General features: G+C 40.4%; 1 protein-coding gene across 1 annotated transcript in view; it reads right to left on the bottom strand.

Annotated features, from left to right (window-relative positions):
* Positions 1 to 1741: 1741 nt before the first annotated feature.
* Positions 1742 to 19694, bottom strand: part of OSBPL10 (oxysterol binding protein like 10) — a 100202-nt gene continuing 82249 nt past the window's right edge. Inside the window, exons 8-12 of the mRNA XM_042816760.1 lie at positions 15123 to 15606; positions 6720 to 6906; positions 5463 to 5645; positions 3774 to 3927; positions 1742 to 3041 (exon numbers count right to left, since the gene is read on the bottom strand). Coding sequence (XP_042672694.1) covers positions 2997 to 3041; positions 3774 to 3927; positions 5463 to 5645; positions 6720 to 6906; positions 15123 to 15606 — 1053 coding nt within the window. The 3' untranslated portion in view covers positions 1742 to 2996. The remainder of the gene's footprint in view (positions 3042 to 3773; positions 3928 to 5462; positions 5646 to 6719; positions 6907 to 15122; positions 15607 to 19694) is intronic.

Raw genomic sequence — 19694 nt, 5'->3', positions numbered from 1 at the left:
CCCCGAACCTGGGAATAAATGCTTCTCATTAACTAATGCTTCAGTGAAAAGAAAGAGGGCACCCCCACTACTAAATGAGACACCTTTAATTCACGAGCATTGTAATTTTAACTTCACAAATCATGAAAGGAAGGCAAATAAGAGACTGCCAGAGCATCTTTTAAAATGTTGAAGGTAAAAATTTCTGTTCAGAAAGTTCTTTCTGAACATTTCTAATTCGAGAAAAAAGTTGCATAGGCCTTCCACAGATGTGCACAACAGAAATCTGAAGTACATGGATTACATTACAATTCCAAGTGTATACACTGGCTACTTAAAATGGAAAATAATCTCTTGCAAGCCAGGCCAGCTACTGGAACACCTTACAGAATAAGGCTTAGGAATACTTAAGTTTTCAGTCCTATAAAATGTACTGAATACATAACCATCAGGAAAGTAAAATGACACTTCTGAACATCGTTCTGAAATCTCCTGCTGATGGGATCTTTAAATAAGAAACTTTAATGTTTGTCTCTCCCAAGTTAGTTGGGAAAAGTGATGGTACCTGGGGACTCAGCATCAAGAGACATTTATCAGAGCACAAGTGGAATGTTCTCAATATGCACCACCAACCAACCATGCAGACAGAAAAAAACCTTCAATGAATTACAAGCATAAAGTTACTCAAATGTCCTAAGAGAATGACTACAGTATCTCTGCAGCTGTGACAGTGATGCCATCAAAGCCATGAAGGCTCTGCTCTTCTCCTAGCAGGGGCTGGAACCTCACAAAGAAGTTTCCAATGGTGATTCTCAGTGAGCGTGTGACAGTCAAAGGTTCTGGGAAAATGTTCCATTTGTTTAATTCTGCATTTAGAGTGGTCTTTGTGATGATGCTACAAACTGCACTGATCGCTCTAGTTACTTATCAGACTAACCAGAAACAAGAGCAGAACCATGATGGGCAGACTGCCAGCAGGTGGTAAGGAATGCATTTTCCTGACAATACCTGATGGTGGTATTCAGTGATTACCACAACTGCATCACTGTGGTGGTTACAGAGAAACACTGACTATAGCTAAAAATAAGATATTTCTTTAAAAAAAAACATCAGTTACAAAACTAAGCTCATTCGGTCCACATTTTTCTTAAGAAATAGTATTTAAATCACTCATAACATGAATCTTTCTAACGTGCAAAAAAAAAAAAAAAAGTATATCCAAGCAGACAAATAACATTCATGAGAGAAAGGCCACACTTCACTACACAGGGTTCTAAAGTTCAGCTTGGGAAGACTTATCAAGAGTTATATCCAGTGGACTGATGTTTCCTTGCACACACACCTCTGTATGGCCATGAGTTACTCAAGAGATTTTAATATCCAGCAAAAAATAAAGCATAATAAAATGCACAACATACAACAACAGATATAAGCAACACTTTGACCTAAATGTATTAGCGTAATAGGTGCAAAGCAAAAGTCATCCTGTTAATAAAGCAGACAAAAGGCACAACATAATCCACGCTACAGCAAGACAGGGCCCCATGCCAGGAGGTGAGAAACAGAGGGGTTTCTTTGCAGAGTGCTGTTAGAACAGCACTGAGCAGAAGTCAGCACGTCTTACATCTGTTTGCTGTCACTCCTCTCGAAAACACACCTTCACTTGTAACAAACACAAACTAAAAAGCAATGAAGGTTTAAGAAATGTATAGAATCCACATTCTTTGTGTCACAGTGGTTATCTTACAAAGCAAGATCAAGCTGCAGGATTGTTTACTCTTTTATTTTACAAAACAAGTTACATCCCATTTCATTCATTTCATTAATAAAGTTCTTGTTTCAGTGTAGTAATTTACTAAATCATTACTTGGACATCAGAAAATCATTCATCTGAAAAGGCTTCTTATCTCCTCCCACGAGGAAGCATTCAAAGCGATCACAAGCAAAAAAAATGAAGGTACAGCTCTACCTGACCAAGGACTGAGGGGCTCTGACTCCACAGCAGCAGTGGGCATGGGCAGCTCGGGAGGCTCAGACCCACTGCAGCAGCCGCACCCAACTCACAGCCTGGCATTTCTGCACAAGTGCATCAGCAGCAGTTTGATTTTAAAGGCAGGGCTGTGAACTGGGGCTCCTCAGACACAGACTGGGAGGGCAGGGAAGCTGAAGGTTGAAGACCTCAGCTCTATCTGCCAGGAGGGATTTAGCAAAACATGTAACCAAACGCATCGGCATGACAACAGCCAAAAAACATCACACAGCAAGACCAAAAGCAGCTGGCTAGGAGCGACCAGAGACCTGTGAAACTTCTGAAGTAGGAACAAACGAAACAGTGAGGACACGCCGGGTTAGTGCCAACAACGTTCTTGAGAAGGTATTGCTACTTCTTGTAAGAGCAGAAAATTCACACCGCAAGTGACAGAAACATGCTCTCAAATCAGCATCCCAAAGAGCTCTGTCAACGCATCATTCACACGTCAAAGTGAGTTACCCCGTGACTGCTGGAACAGAATGACTGCCATTAAGTGACATCACGTTTCAAGTGCAAAACATTTTTGGCAAAAGTGAAAAATAGAAAACCTTAACCAGTACTAATAAAAAAGTGGTTTTTAAATACTAGCACAGGGCCTGATCCTGCAAGCACGCAACTCGGGAACCCCAGCTGATGGCAGCCAGAGTTCTGTGCCCTAAGGTTTAAAGGATAAGGTCTTTAAATCACCATTAGTGTTTATACTTTGTTTATGTGCAGTGTAAGTAACACACACACAAACACACATGCATACTGTGTGTCTATATGTGTGTATATCGTACACGTGTGTGTGTCTGTGTATCCATACACATCAAATGGCTCCTGAATCACCTTGAGCTTGTGGCTATTTGAGATGCACTGTTCACAGTATATAGCTTCTCATTTGTATCTTCTGATAACAAGACCTACTCAGTGACATTTTACAAGTTATATACTGTGTCTTTATAATGCCTTTAAGGTAAGGTTATAAGACAATTCCTGCATCTTGTCAAAGGCTCTTCCAGAGAGGATTCAAGTATTGCCAACCATCTCCCTGTAAGAAAATTAGGGACAGGTTACAAACAAGATTTATTCATAATGCATCTGCATACATCCACATAAAAGCTAAAATGCCACCAATCGACACTAGAAACCATCCCTGTTCTCTGCAAACTCTGTGCTTAATGAACTTACAGGTAATTTTTGCAGAATGGAAGAAAATTCCCAAGGGGGAAAAAAGCAAAGGGAAGATGCAGCAGCTGAACTACTGGTTTAAATAACTACACACACTAGCTAACTTAAACACATTTGTGTAATGATTCTCTCAGTACATCTTATTTCCCCTTCCCCACTTCTCTAAGGGAGAACAAAGATGAACTTTGTAAAATCTATCTCATTCTGAGCAGATGAATCCCAAGGCTGCTTACTTACATTGGGCAAATGTCCCTAAGAGCATGTTCACCTTGCCATGCTAAGAACAAGATTATCAGGAAAGGTGAGCGCAGAGCATTTGCAAATCTACCTTCAGATTTCAAGGTAAAAAGCAAAGCTTTAGGTGCCTGCCACAAGATACCAAAAATTCAGTGTTAAATTCAGTCTAATTGAACAAAAGCAAGCAAACATACAAAATAAACATGAAACAATCTCTTGCTTCTCTCTGAAAGCCAGATTCCACTAAGAATAAAATAGTCGGTGATACATAAGAACACTGGCCCATGGTAAAACCACAAAGGTCCATCTGCACAAAGATGCTACTGGTCTTGAAAAAGAAAACATAATGCAGTACCTCTTTGGCGAAATATTTTGGCTTCCATGGGGTTGTAAGAGCTGCACGCTGCCTCTCCTCTGCTCGCTGCCTCTCTTCAAGGTGGTGTTTGTGTTCCGTTGCCGCATCAATGTTGCCTTCCTTCAGAGAATTGGTGACGTGCTGCCAGAGGTGCCTGTGTGATGGGGAAGGAGCACACGTGACAGTCAGTGCTGTGCCCCAAGCAGGCACAGGGCTACAGCAGAATGCAACCAGCGTTGAGCCCGTGCTCACCACAACTCACACGGTGCTGAACCACCGCTTCCACTACAACACCATTTGTGGACCACATCTTCAGAAGCCCAGTTCCCTGCAATCCACCACATTTCTCAGCAGCTTTTGTTCCTTGACTCTTCACAACCTGACCGTTTTTCCTCAAAATTGCTGAATGGTTTTTCAGCATTTCCTGTTCTAATCCTTTACTGATGACCTACCCCAAATGACAAGCATTTACTCTGCGTGTCTTTGCAGCCAGCTTTGGAATGACATGGGAATGTAAGACAGAAGCCAAGAGAACATTAACCCGGGACACTGACTGCTCCTAGGCTTACTAACAGAGGCACTGACACACTGATAGTCAGAAGCCCTTCAAGGTCTATGCACTTATTTCCAGTTGACAATAACTATCAGTACATAAGCACATTTGTTTTCCACCAGTACTGAAATGAAATGCTTCCTCACACTGTGTTCGTTGAGCAGCACCTTGGCCCCAAAATGTACTAAGAAACTTATTGCAACTCCCACATATTTCCAGGAGTGTTTAAGTGAGTTCGTTGACAATCTGATAAGCTGGATATCCTGCAGAAGCACTAGGTAGCTGTAATTTGCTTACTGGTGTCAAAAAATACAACAAATACACTGCAGAGTTACTGCTTTCATTATTTACTACAACCTTTCCTTGTTATTAAACTAGAGGGAAAAATGTGTTTGTGATAAACAGATATGTCTAGAAAGTAAAAAAAATGACATCTGACCTTGCACAATGCCTCAAGATACACCACTTACAATAAAGAAATATATTTAAAGATTATAAAATGAAGTTCAACTTGTGTTTTTAAATCCTCCAATAAAATGTTTCATAAAATGCTCCTAAATTCAATAAAAATATTGATTTTTCTGAAGTGAAAACAGTTATTGATGGAGAATAACAGAACAAGTTTTTTTCTAATATACCTGAATCAGAGTAGGAACATAACATCAGTTCTGACAGCCTAGAAACACCTGCATGAGAATTTCTGTGGCACTGTATCATATTTTACATTTCTGTATATACACACACATCACATATATTACATGTATATGTATGAAATACATAAAATGTGCAGTTCCAGCATGAACTATAAGATGCAAAGTTACCTGCAATAAATCCACTAATTTGGTTGTCAGTGTTACAATCCAAGAAATATATAAAAAACTGCATTACCATTTTCAAATGCTCATTAAAATGCATGTGAGCATTTTTCCCCACTAGAACACTCACGCTTACATCACTACAGTGTCATCTGTATACCAAAGAGCCAATACATGGCTTCAGCTACTTGCACCTAGATTAACGTGCTAAATGAAAGCAAGGGTTTTTAGAACCACGCTGTTGATAACTGCAGGTTGCTTCACCATCCTGTTTTCTCACTTGGGATTCAGCAGCAGAATGCTGTAATTACTCTGCCTTACCTCGATTCCAAAGGGCCTTGTTTTGCTATTGGTCTAATCTTCTTCTTGGTAACAGGCAGTTTGCTAGTGTCAATCACTTTGGTTTCTCCATTGCTGTAAGTGAATTCCAGCGTGCCATTCCATTCTCCCTGTGCCTTGCATACAATGGTATTAGTGGGATTATGTTTCACTTCAGCTGTAACCCTAATTCAAGAAGAAAAAAAAAAAGTAATAACTGGTACCATTCATTATCAGTGTATGAAAGCATTACCACTGTGCCGCTGCTAAGGCTACAAGCATGTTCTTACATCTACGGAACAGTTTTTCAAGCATAAAGACTGCTCTCCAAAAGACCCAGCTAAAACAGGAAGGAGTTTCCTGTGTGTGTGTCTGTACGAACAAGCACACTGTGTGCTTCAGCAGGTTGTGTCAAGTAATCTCCAAATTTGCTTTAGTTTTTAGATGATTAAACTATCACAGCCCTCCCCATTTTGATGGGCACCAATCAATCTGTCCCTTTTAGAAAAAGCCCTGTCAAAACAGCCCATGTCAATTATTAGCCAGAGCACAATGTTGAAGTGGTTGGCACACACATGGAAGAATAATAAGATCAACTGTAATTAAACAGAGGCAACTGTGCAAAAGCACACCTTCCCAACAGGCAGCACAGCCATGGAAATGGCTACAGTCTGCAGCAGAACTGGAAAAGGAGCTGTGTGTTTTAATTATCAGGTCACCAACTTACGCATGGAAGTAAGATACAAGCTATCTTGCATCGCTCTTCCTGACACTGCTGACACTCTCATAAAGTGGAACCAAAGACATACGAGCAATAGTTTCATCCAGAATTTCAGTGTGGAAATGGGACTTCTCAGTGTGGAGCTACTACTATGGGCAGTGACATACTCCTTAGGGGAATAAAAGCTGGCTCCACCTGCAGCATCAGCTCATCTAACAGCACTTGCACAGAAACAGCAGCAGGTTTGGCGGAAACGTTGCTTCTTCTGTATATATTTTTTCTCATCCTGCACTGTGCAGAGGTATACAGGTAAAACAGGTAACTTGAGATCAATGAGAGATATTAATCTAATTTGGTCAAATGGTATGAAATGTGCAACTACAATAAACTGAGCTCTAAAGCTGTAATCCACCTGAGACACTAATACAGAAAGAAATTCAGATATCTATCTACAACGCAGTGCAATAGAGGAACCTAAGAGATGATCAACTAAGTCTTTCCTTCAAATTCATAGCAGGTCAGCAAAAGTAATTCCCTACCTGTGAACCTTCCCTCCATAGAAGGGCTTGGTGTGGAATGTGACTGTAGCAGAGTAGCCAGTCCTGGCACAATTGATGTTGACTTTGCCTCCGAGCTCCACCCACGGGATGGTAAGTATCGATCGAGCATAGGCACTGGGCAGTGTGAAAACATATTCTTCTTCATGCTCCAGCAAGTAGAGAACACCTACATAAGGAGGTTGACAGAGAAATGGTAAAAGCTCATTGAGAAGACCTGAGAGTCACTGATCAATTATTGTCATTAAAATGCACTTCCACAGAGGGCACAACATGAAACTTGCTTGAAGGAGGGTACTGCCAGCTCCTCTCCACTAAATTATTTCTGACTAATTTGATGGTGGGAACAAAAGGTTCTCTCTGGGTCTGGCTGGGTGCAACCAAGAACCATGCTTAAGGTAACCTAGGAATTTCCTACAAGTTTGCTCCTTTCTTTCAAAGTGCCCAAAAAGTCTTACATAACCAGTGGGAGGTCACTTCTCTGTTCCCACTGACACCAAACTCTACCATGCAGAGAAAATTGCTGCCAACTCTATTTCATTCTGTAATGGTTTCTAACAACAAAACAAGCAGCAGCCATAGTTTCCATAATGTATTATTTGGACCTATAGTCCAAAACAAGCAGCAGCCATAGTTAGCCACAGTGTATTATTTGGACCCATAAAGTTAGTACCATATCTGATGAGAAGATCAAATCAGCTTTCCTTAAGGTTACTGATACAGCTCTATTTCCATAACAGCTGTACTTCTGTCTTTAAGACGGCAAAGAATGGCACATAAGACCTAAAATCAGGTAAAGAGCACTTTAAACCTTGTTCAAAGAATTAGGTAATGCTAACTATGTGCAGTCTATTTTTATTACAGTTCTACACTCTTTTATATACAATTCAATACCTAGCTAAAGGCAAAATTACATTTTGAAAATATTTTTTCACAACAGGGAACAAAAATAACCCATCATGAGAAGTACTTAGACCCCAGAAACCTCTGAAAATATCAGGAAAATTATCTTGACATGCAGAAAGTAATAGAACAGTTCAGCAACAAGATGAGCATAAGCCAATTTACCTCGCCCTGGGGTGGAGAGGGGAAGAACTGCAACGCATTAGTAGATGTATTTATTAGTTTGTCTATCTGTTGAAGATAATAATGATACATATTGCAAAGTGATCTGAAATGTAACGATGAAAAAGCACCAAATAGAAACACCACTAGTACTGTCAACATAAAAATGTGCCCTTAATGCTGTACAAAAACACAAGCCTAAGTGACATTCAGAATTTAAAAGTACAGTGTTCTATGAGAGTCATCATTTTAAATACCAGCTCCACCTGCTAGAACAAAACAGTTACAGGAAGCTTCCTAACTTGCTGTTCCCATTTTTCAGTAATCTCACTGCTTTCTGCAGCTGTTCCAAGATCTCTGCAACTGCAGCCAGCCAGCAGCAATGCAGCCAGCAGTCTATTCCAGCAACTCTGACACAAAAAATCCAGAGAGTGCAAAAGCATGAGCCCAGTACAGAAATGCCATCAAAGAACCTTTCATCATTTTGCCTTAGCAAGTCACAAGTTGTTCGTATCATGTGCCGAACCCTCACCTCACTCTATGGACAGAACACAGCTGGAACACACACACATTTTGCCACAGGTATCCTCAGTTCCACTCCTGTAAGTAAAAGCAAGCTTAACACCTTGCAGGAAGGCTGAGCTACATAATCCATCCTGGATGCCGACCGGGAAGAATTTCTACCTAAAAGGCAGGCTACACTTATCACAGAACTCACTGGACCTCATGGCAGCCTACAGCTCCTCACAGGGCAGCGCTGAGCTCTGCTCTGTGTGACAGCAACAGGGCCCGAGGGAATGGCAGGGAGCTGTGTGAGGGGAGGGGCAGCTGGGGGTGAAGGACAGGGTCTGTGCCAGAGGGTGGTGGGCATGGAACAGCCTGCCCAGGGCCGTGCTCAAGGTGCATCTGGACAGTGCTCTCAGACACTGGGTTTGGGTTTTGGGAGAGGCTATGTGCAGCCAGGACTGCACTCAATGGTCCTCATGAACCTCAACACAGAATACTATATGATTCTTTGCTTTTATCACTCTATAATGGCTACAAATACACAGAAGCTAAATGTCTGCGGTTGCACAATTTCCAAATGGAAAATTGTTACTAGTTGTAGATCAAAGCCCATCAGCCAGCAAAAGGATGCTGAAGCTCCCCATGTCCCACAGCCTTATAATTCTCAGGGCCCAGGCACCCTCCTCTGACACAAGAGGATCAAAACTGCATTGGCACAGGTTTGCTTTCATCACTCTGATGGGATCGATAGCTCTACTTCTCCATGCAGGAATGGGAGGGATGCAGAGTTCTAATGATCAGTGCCAAGCACACTGAAAAGTGAATGGCAAATAACAGTGGTGACCTTCAGTGTAAATATTTAACAACCACAGCAGGTTATGTATTGAAAATTGAACCAGCTTGTTTAGCAGCATTTCCAGCATTTAGTAGCTTCTCTTTTTTTTTTTTTTTCCTTAAATTCCTTAAACATCTCAATAAATACATTTCCTTAATGAAGTGCCACCTCTCTTGAAACACGGCTCCAGCTCAATGATTACAACCTAAAGAAGAACAAAGGAAAGATGTGAAATATCCACAACTTGATACTGCTTTCAGCACCAACAGGTGACTGCCAGTTTCCCATTCTAACACTTGCAGAGTCCACCTGCAAAACCTCATGTGCCTGAAGCAGCACAGAGACTGCAGCTGCGCCCCTGGGCCTGAGCTAACAGCCACATCTCTTTTTGAAGAAGCCAAAGGGATGCTGAGACACAACAGATATAACTGCTACCACCACTGGAGTTCATGTTTTAGCCCCCCAACTTTGAGAAATTAAAAGGCACTAAAAAGAAAACCAAACAGTTACTTTTAAATGGGTTCCATACTTTCAACATCTGCCGTTAAGTGTCATTTCATTGTGATTGAGTTTCAAAAAACTCAGGTAGGCCATCTGTGGGCTCTGTTTCTTCTCTTGCTCCCCAGTTGTAAGGGAACATTTATATTTTGAGTTTTAAAAATGGTTACAAATATACACAAAAAGTCATCAAAAGATTTTCCTCCCCCTCCTTCCTTTTTTTTTAAACTGAAGTTTCCTCCTCTCTCATCAAACAATGATTTTGGAAACTGCAGATTCCTTCAGAAATCGTTAAGTATTTATAGGCAGCTATTATAGAGGGAGAATGCATCACATAAGCACTCTGGGAAGAAAAGTGGATTTAGTAATCTAGCGTATTATTAGAACAAAATCCCATAGAGAAGAGTGAATTTTTGGTAAACAAGCCCTGAATTTTGATATCTCCCCTTGAAATATCCTCAACACCATTTACTCTTGCTTTGATTAAGGCAACACATTCACAGACACGCTCCTTTCCATGCCTCCCCAGCCCACATGAAAGGAAGCAATGTTCGTGGCATATCATTTTGCCCATTTGACTGTTACCCGTCCCTCGCTGAGGCTGTAGCTTTGTGAATTGATTTTCCAGTAACACATATTGACTGAATACCCAGAGGAGACTCTGGATCAACAATTGCAGAAGAGGCATGTGAAATTTAATGCTTCCCACTGATTGTTCGGAGATCAATCTGAACAACAAATGGTATGTGGGTCATAAATGGCCGAGGGCAGTTTCCTGATTTAACTGGTTCTTCACAGTCTGCATTATTCATAACAGGGCACAAACGAGAGTGAGTTACACACTGGGATGAAGCACACATGGATGCAGCCCATCAGCAGCCACCACAGTTCACACAAGATGCCCTTGTCTCAAATGTTCTAGCAAGCTGTTCTGCACTGCTTGTTTTCCAAAAGCTGGATGCATTTGCTAAATTCAGTAATGAGGACGGTGTCATACAGAAAGTTCTGACAGCACTAGGCTAAAAAATATTAATTTAAAAAATTAATGGTAGGGAAATATTTTGTTAGTTCCAGATGCATGGAGCAGAGCTGGTGAATTAACAAGTCACTAATGCCTCAGGAAGGGAAATGATATGCTTTGTTAGATGCACAAACAGATGCACATACATACATGTGAATGGAAAAAAACTAAGAAAAACAGCACTTGTTGCTTTCATTTGTATTTATCCTGGAAAGAGCACTGAGCCTTTCCCTATCTGTCAATCTTCTTCCGGGCTGATTTCAGTTTTAAGAAATAATTTCTGAGAGCATGCATCTCAGGAGTTTTTAAAGCATTTAAAAAAGAAGTAAAAAACCAAGATGTAACTAAGCCACTTGATTGTACACAGCAAACCACTTAAACTGCTTGAGCTGCAAATTAACCCGTGAATCAAAGGTAACACTTTCTGTTGGATTTTGCTGCTTTGCAACAAAAACCAAAGACAGATTAGGAGCACACAGTGAGGGTTTTCTACCAGAATACCTTTATCTTACAATCAGAATCTGTTTGAAGATTCCTTGGACCATGTAAAGCACATTAAATATTTACTCTGACTCTTCCATCCCCTGCTAATTTAAATCCTAATACAATTCTATTCATTACACCCTCCTCCCCTCCCTCGCTCTCTCATTAGTACATAATTAACATTAATCAGAATTAGGGATTATTCACTATGAATATGCATGCAACGTGAATTCTTACATGCAAAATACTCTCTCTTCTAACTCTGCTTTCTCCGGGGGAAACTCAGCTCTGGCTGCTCTGAAGAACGTTTTTGTCATACAGTGAAGAAGCTAAGAATTCTCTTCAGCAAACCAGATTCGGAGCTCTCATAACCAAAGATGAAGGCCGAGCATAAAAAACTGCCTCTGTTATGGACTTCCAGCATTGCCTGTCTACTCATTCTGCATCTCTGGAGTTAATAAATAAAAATCATAGTAGAAAATCTTAGTAACTCTGAGTTGCAACATACACTAAAAATTGCACAATTTGAATACATTGGTATGACAGAACATACTGTTGTCAAATCCCCTCATTATTTAACTTCCTACAGAAGCCTTGGCAGCTCTGCTGCATCCTATTTCAGCAAGGCATAAAAAGCAGCATGTGCTGCACATCTCAGGACATTGTGACAAGTTGAAAACACAATTTTGCAAAAGAGCCACAGAAACGTTATCGGCATATTCCTTACACTATATAGGTCCAAACATTCAGTACTACACTACCTATCTAAATAGCAAAGTGCAATTCAAAAACTCAGATGTCTGAAGGCCTCATACCCACAAAAAAAAACAAAAAACAAACAACCTTCAGGAGATAGCTTCCACATACACCACACATATTTGCATTCAATGCTAAGGTCACAACAAAGTCAGAGGGTAAACAAAAGGATTCTGTTAAATACCTTAAGTAGAGTAAAGATAGTCACTGCTACCACTACATTATGTGAATTCAGCAGTTTGTTTCTCTGCTGCTCTGTGGGGAAGGATTTTTCTTCCCCACATACATCAAGCAGTGTTGAATGAATACACAAGGTAATGAAACTGCCATATGAGCACCAGAATGATCTGAATATCATCTCAGAAAGGACATACACATATGGCAAGTCAAGAAAATTGCCTTTTCAGAATCTAGAATCCAAACTAATCTAGCAAATATTCAAAGGCATCTACATGTACAGAAGTAAACTTGATAGGTTATCTTAAACACGCATCAACATCACTGAATACATATCCTGCAAGAGCAAGGAAAAAAAGCTGAATGCTCATAATGAAAATTAAAAAAAAAAGAGGACAGAAAAAAAAAAGTATGAACATGACATGATTAGTTGGGTCATTCAGTATGGAGTAACAAAAAAAGAAGCACAAGAAAACACCAAATAGGGATTTCAATGATTCATGAGATGTCAATTTGCTTTTTCCCAGAAGCAGCCATATTTAAATCACTCCCGAGAAACTTCATCCATCACGTTTTAACAGCTTCTAATAGTAAGACTATACAATCCTGTAGCCAACCTTACAGTCAGAAAGTCCCTCCTGGTAGCTAGCTTTAGTTTCTACCTCTTTCAACTACCTTTTTCTATAATTTTTGAGTAATAATGTGCCTTTTCATCATCTACTTTTTTCTAGACAACAACCTCCATTTGAAATGCAGCAATGTGTACACTGTCCTGAAATATCAAGAACCCTCCAAATGATGTTTCATGTAAAAAAATTGTTGGGCTCTGCTCCACCAAACATGTAAATACAAACACAGACTTCCACACCATAAGCCCAGTGGCTACTTTTTATTGGTTCAGCAACATATTCCCCAGCTTTCATGCTGACCTCAATCTAACACAGAATTTGTACTTATGTAAGACATGATAAAGAGAAGCCTGCAGCAGCTTTTCATTTTTGCACAGCTTGACAAATCTATACACCAACTGTATCAGGAAGACCTCCCTGGGACTAAAATAAAAGAAAAAAAATCTATATTGGAACAAAGTATAGTCTTGAGTGAAGAAACCACACAGCAAGCAAACATTTTCAATAGAGGCTGCCAGATTTGAGCTGTCTGTTCTCAGATTATAAAAAAGATTCGCTGGTACAATTTCCTGCTGCTTATTGCTGGTTCTCCACACACAACAGAAATGCCTGGGCTGCACTGGCGTTTCTCTATCACTTCAAAGAATTGCTGTCACCATGAGTCCACACGCTTCTGCATTGCTTATGTGAACAAAAAAGATGAATGACAGCTATAAATTGGTAACCCCAAACTTCTTCCACAAATGTTCATCATAAAGACAGTGGTAAACCTTACACTAAAAGGGTTTGTCACTACAGATGATCCCCAAAGAACGCCTCCACTGATGGCACCTCTCTGGGATCACATAGGAAGGAAATTTACTCTCACAATTGCACACTAAACAATCATTGGAGTGGGGAAGCAGTTAATTCCTATACCCTTTTCTCTCTCAAAACTGGGACACATCAGGACTTTGAAGTCTTAAATAATCCCCACAGTAGACACCCCCAATCCCAGGGAGCTGTATGCTAGCGGCAAGAAAAAGAAATTTTCTCACTGCTAAAAAGGCTTTGCTTTTGATTGTAATTCTGCTAAACGGCTCCCTTCACTCAGAAAACAGTATCAGACTTGTATATGTACCAGAAAAATGTGACAAGTGAAACCAAAGACTTGGCCTGTAAGTAGGACAATAAGGAGATGGACAAAAGGACCTGCTTCCCTTCTGACTCTCTCTTCACCCCATATTAAAATAACGAAATCTCTGGAAAAAGAAAACAGCAGCACGATTATAGACTTCAACTATCACAACTACCACTATATCAGATCCAACAGCAAACAAGTTTCAAGGTTCAGGTACGAAAAGTGAATATATTGACATCAGGAAAGAAGCTACTGTAGCCATGTCTACTGTTTGACTTTGCTGTTTTCTTCCAGCAGGAACAACAGAACATATCTGTCTGCTCTCAAATATCAGGGTATTTCAGCACCCTAATGGTTGTCCTCACCCTCCTTTGTTACTGTCTTCAATGTTGATATTATTTAGCATAATGGCAAAAATAAACAATTACTCTAAGTTGTTCTGGTGTTTCTAAGATTTCCTCTTAAGGGCACTGCCTAGAAGCTAGTTAACAAAAAGGAATAGATACCACAGACAGAGATTACCCTCAAATATCAAGAGGGACTAAACTGTTTTGAAACATTAAATTAATAAATTAGCAGTCAATAACAAGATGGATACAGGCGTGTTTATCAGTTCATATCACACATTAATAATTTGTTGACTCCCTGCTTTTCTGAATTCCTATTGAGCAACAGTTTATCACAAAGCTGAATGCGCACATATGAAATAGCAAATTGTGATTAATACCTCAATTATTTGGCTTATCACAAAGCTTGAGACAATACATTACCATAGCAAGCACTACAGAAGCCATGATTCTTTACTGAAACTATGAGAAAGGAATGTTGAGCTTAAATACAAATGCTTTTCCTTTCTTATTTCTTCGCTCCACTTGTAAATCTCCAATATCTAATTGGATATTACTTTAAAAGTGAACAAGAAAACTAAAACCGTTCTTACAAAATATACTGTCCTCAGTCAATTGCTACTGCAGCTTAACATAGGACCATATATCAGGAAAAATTTCTTCCCTGAAAGAGCTGTCAGGAACTGAAAAAGGCTGCCCAGGAAGGTGGTTGAGTCACCATCCCTGGAGGTGACTAAGAAGCATGTTGGATGTACTAAGGGACATGGTTTAGTGGGGAAATACTGATGGTAGGTAGATGGTTGGACAAGATGAGGTCTTTTCCAACCTTGGTGATTGTATGATTCCATATTTCAGATATAATTAACCACCGCGTATAAATATACATTCCTGTTGTTTTGACTCTAATAACATTAGTTCAAGAAATAAAATAAAGTCACATTTCTTACCTTCACCTACCATAGAAACACCTATTGACATGCCCATAAACTTGCTTTTGGTCCATACGTGAGCGTTCACACACATTTTCTTCTCCTTGCACTCACAGTAAAAGCAAGATACCGGTGGATGATGGGACACTTGTTCAGCCACAAACCTCAGCTTGTAGCACGTGGACTGGTCCTGGCCAGACTCCTTGGCTGGGTCCTTAGAAACCGCAGAGGCACCGTTAGTTCTGAATGGTTTCACTTTATCTTTAGGCACATCCCATGAGCAATGAAACGTTTCACCAATTATAGGGTTATAGGGCTTCTTGGCAACCGCTCCCTTTCGGCCTTCATGAAAAGCTGTTAGATAATACTCCACAAAGCAGATAATTCTTTCCTCAGGAGTGGCTCCAGCTGCAATTGACAAAAACAGGTCTGGATGGGCCATGAAATTTGCATACATCTCCAGCAGGGATCTTTTCTCCAAAATAAATGTTGGAAGCACTACCTGTATGCAAAGCAGACAAAGGCAGATATGATTTCCCCATGATCATACTACAGCGAGGGGTAGGGGGGGAAAACAGTTAAGACAGCTGCAATTCTGGCCTAGCCAACTTTCAGGATAATGTATTTTCCTCCCCTCTGTAACAGCAATTTCCCTTCCTCTGCAGTGTATATAAATGGGTAAAGGAAAAAGCAGCAGTGTTGATAGCTGCGCCGGCTGCTTCCTATTTCATTATGATTCTCAACAGTAGCTCATGCAACAGGGATGTGCTGTTCCAATCACATGGAAATTCTCCTTTTCCTCTCCTCTTAGTTAATAAACAAACCATTGTTCTCATTGCTCTCCTGGCTCACAAGGCAGAAAAAAACCCCATACTCTGATGTAAATTGATTTAGTTCTAACATCAACAGACCCAACTGATTATGACTCTCCAAAACAAAAGCACACCTTCCCAAACCATTAAAAAGATGGGTTTTGTACATAAACATATGCATCCTAATCTAAGTGATGGACAATATAATGTGCACAGCTATCCAGTACCTCAAGCACCTGGGCTCCCAGTTTCACTCCAGGTCCCCGGCCACCCGCTGTGCATGCGTATGTAACTCTGTTCCCCTTTAGTCCCTTCCAACTAGGCTAACAAGCTCCAACCCAAGGTAAATCTTGAGTGGGTTTCCAAGGATAAAATCACTCCAGAGGCCTTTCCCAAGAGGTTCTAAGGCAGGAAAATGCTTCAGGTTGGACTATGCCTGCCATACCCCGTCACTGTATCCCCCTGACCTTCCCACTCCATTCTTCAGTCGCCCCAGAGCATGTGGCACTCCTCTTCCACTTCACCCCCCACCACATGACTGCAGGAAGCCACTGCATGCCTCTACCTTATTTCACCCAAGTTGAAACAAACAAAAAGTGCACAAGCTGTTACATCAGTGTCCTGGGACTAGAGAGGCCCATGTGGCCTAGAGGGATGCTGGGACTGAGTGCGAGTCAGGCTGCACGGCAGGCAGCCGTCCCGAGTGAATTGGGCACGATCTCAAATGGCTCATCTGGCAGCACAGATGTCACCAACGCCCCCCACTTAGGAACAAGGCTTTATTGGAAGTTTTCAATAAAACTTCTTGGAGTGACTTAGAATATTTTATTTCTCTCCATTTTTCCACATTCCCTCTTCCCCCTGCCCTCCATACCTTGCTCGGGGAAGCTCAGAGCTCACTGCTGTGCAGCCAACAGATATCCCTCTGGAGTCAAATGGGTTGGTGATGCCAATTACAGAACTACTGCCATCCTCTATTAAAGCAGCTCTTCAGCTTTCCTCTTCCAGCTCACTTCCTTTTCCCTTTTAACTCTCCTCCATATTTACTTGTTCCCTTCCCCAAAAGGGAGGGTTATTCAGAACACGCAGAAAATCACTTTTCAAACAAATACATTTGCTCTGCCCTTTCATCTCATACATGGAACATGGAACCAAAGCACAGTTCAGACCTATGCATCCCATGGATAATGAACAGAAGCCATCAAACTTCTATTCACAACTTAGTTCTTTCTAAAGAAAACTCGCAAGTGTGAAAAAAAAATTCTCTTCATGATGGCTCAAACAATCTTAATTCTTCACAGTAAGTCATCATACCCCCACAAAACAAAACCAGGTCGCTGCTCTATTTGGTAACATGCATGCTCATTTTCTCTCTCCTTCTGTGCACGTGTGAGTATAAATAATACAGTCATTCTTAGGCTAATATTTTTACAGGTTAAGACATAAATCAAGTGAAGTTCTCTCTGCAATATTCCTCAGACTCTGTAACACTTGAGGCCTCTACACAGTTTCTATTACTAAACTAATGAGTCCCTGAAAGATGCCAAGACCTTAACTTTACACTATTCATGGTAATCTATTGAGTGCCAAATACCATCCTCAGTGCCCTGTGGTTCTGTGATGGGTGGAGAAGTAGCTGAGGAGATTGCTTTTGAAAGGTGAAAGTTAAAATCTGGAAGTAAAAGTAGAAAGAGATCTTCTTACAGTATTTTTAGCTCTTGAAACGACTCCCTTTTCCTTGCAACATTCTCATTCTGACCAAACATTCGTTTTCTGATATCATCTTTAAAAACTTAATTCAGCATTAGTGACAGAATCTCATTTTAATATGAATTGTACACTAAAAGACCAGGGGACCAAAAGGGAAACAGCCAGTAACACAGAAAAAGCCTACCACTGCTACCTAGAAATGCCAGCAGTTGCTATCACTGTATAGAATAGAAAGGGCAGGGAAACTCATCTGAATAAAAAGCACTGCATCTCTTCATGTCCAACTGGCCCACTCTAATAGTGACCTTTATTAGCACAAATGGAGGAGAAGAAAAGGAAGCAATGGGCTATGCTTAAGATCATGCAAATCTGATGATTTAGACTGTTGTGGTTTCATCCTGTTGGCTTGCCTGAAAACACAGCCTCGTACCCACTCTCTTGGACACCAGTTGCTTCACATTATATGCTTAACGCAGCCACGCCAACACAGTCACTAAAGAGACATTATGAAAAACTGGACATTTTTGTTATTCAGTTTCAGTAATCAATTTGAAATTTGGAAGCCAGCTCACAGGATCTTGCTTTGAAAGCCCGACCTACAATGGAAAATGCACCCTCAACTGTAGCAGGTAAGGATCCTTTGCAAAACAGAGTAATTAAATTGTTTCCTCAAAAGGAGGCGTAAGTACATATGAAAACTGAGTTTCAAAGCTTACAAAGCTCTAGTGTTTTACAAAAATATCTAGAAAACACTGCCCCTTATGAAGTAATCTCATTGCCTGGAATCTCCAGTATGCAACACCATCACCCTCTAACAGAGTCAGAAAATCACACCAGGAATTTTTTGTTTGTAACTCATCCCTTCTTGATTTCCTCAGGAGAAAAAAAAAAGAAAACAAAAACAAACACATACAAACAAGTTTGGAAGGTACACTGCATTTTTCTTGTCAGCACAGGATTGCCATGCACTTCTGCTACTACTCTATCTTTCAAATGAGTGAGTTTTTGGACTCTTCTGCAGTCAAACAGAACTCAGTCTAGCAAAATACAATTACTATGTATGTTTGGTTTTTTTTTTGGACTACATCAGCTTTTTTTTTTTTTTTGCTCATTTTTTTAATTACATTAGGTCAACGCTATCCCATATTTTCCTATGAGGAAAAGCTGTCATGACAACTAAACAGACAGCGGAATCTCTCCAGAATAAATATCAAATTGCCAAAGTCTGAAGCAAAGAATTGCCTGATGGTGCACTAAAATGTTGACTTCCACTCTTGGTCTCCCTACGAAAAGCAAGTTGTTTAACTGATATCCTTCCCTTTCCCTTGATGTTAAAAAGAGGATTTGAATTCAACATATTTAATCAGATCTGAATGCAACTGAGAAAGGTACAGCATAAGTTCTTACAAATAAAGATACTGATCACCATTTCCATGATTTACTGGGAGGCAAAAGATGGGTGTCAGCACTGTAACCCACTCTTTCAGAAACCTGACCAGCACACCCCAAGCTGGGATTTTCACTACCTTAGAGAGACAAAAGCCTTCTATGGTCATCTGCATTGTTGTGGGAGTAAAATAAGGGTCTTTTCCACCCACTTATGTTTTTAATTACAATATGAATTCATCTTGCAATTTTAAACCATAAGACGTTGTGAACAAACTGCAGAACTAATTTACAACAGGCTGACAGACTGCAGAACTACCAGTAACGCTTCTACTCTGAACGGCAGCCCCTTGTTTTTCAGTACAGTTACAATGCATATGGAAGGTAAGGGAATGGGGTGAGCAATCACCCATCTCTACAAATTGTTAGCACTAATTTCAACCCATCAGATGCCATTTGCCAACACATTTATTAGGCTAGAAGAGATTTCTGGTACTGTTTTTTGTTTTTGAAAAGCCCAAATAATAAACAATTTATAAGTGTGACAGGATTTTCCTTTTGTTTTTCTATCTTTTCTTCTTCTCATCCCCATAAATGCCAATTTTAAGCGAAATATAAAGTCTGAAAACAGTCCAAGGCATCGGTGCTGTGTTGTGCTCTGCCACCACAAACTGCTCACCCA

This window comes from Centrocercus urophasianus, unplaced genomic scaffold (genome assembly GCF_019232065.1).
Source record: "Centrocercus urophasianus isolate 14NV4802_14NV808 unplaced genomic scaffold, USGS_Curo_1.0 seq_16, whole genome shotgun sequence".
Lineage (NCBI taxonomy): Eukaryota > Metazoa > Chordata > Aves > Galliformes > Phasianidae > Centrocercus > Centrocercus urophasianus.
This window is presented reverse-complemented; position numbering and strand designations above follow the sequence as displayed.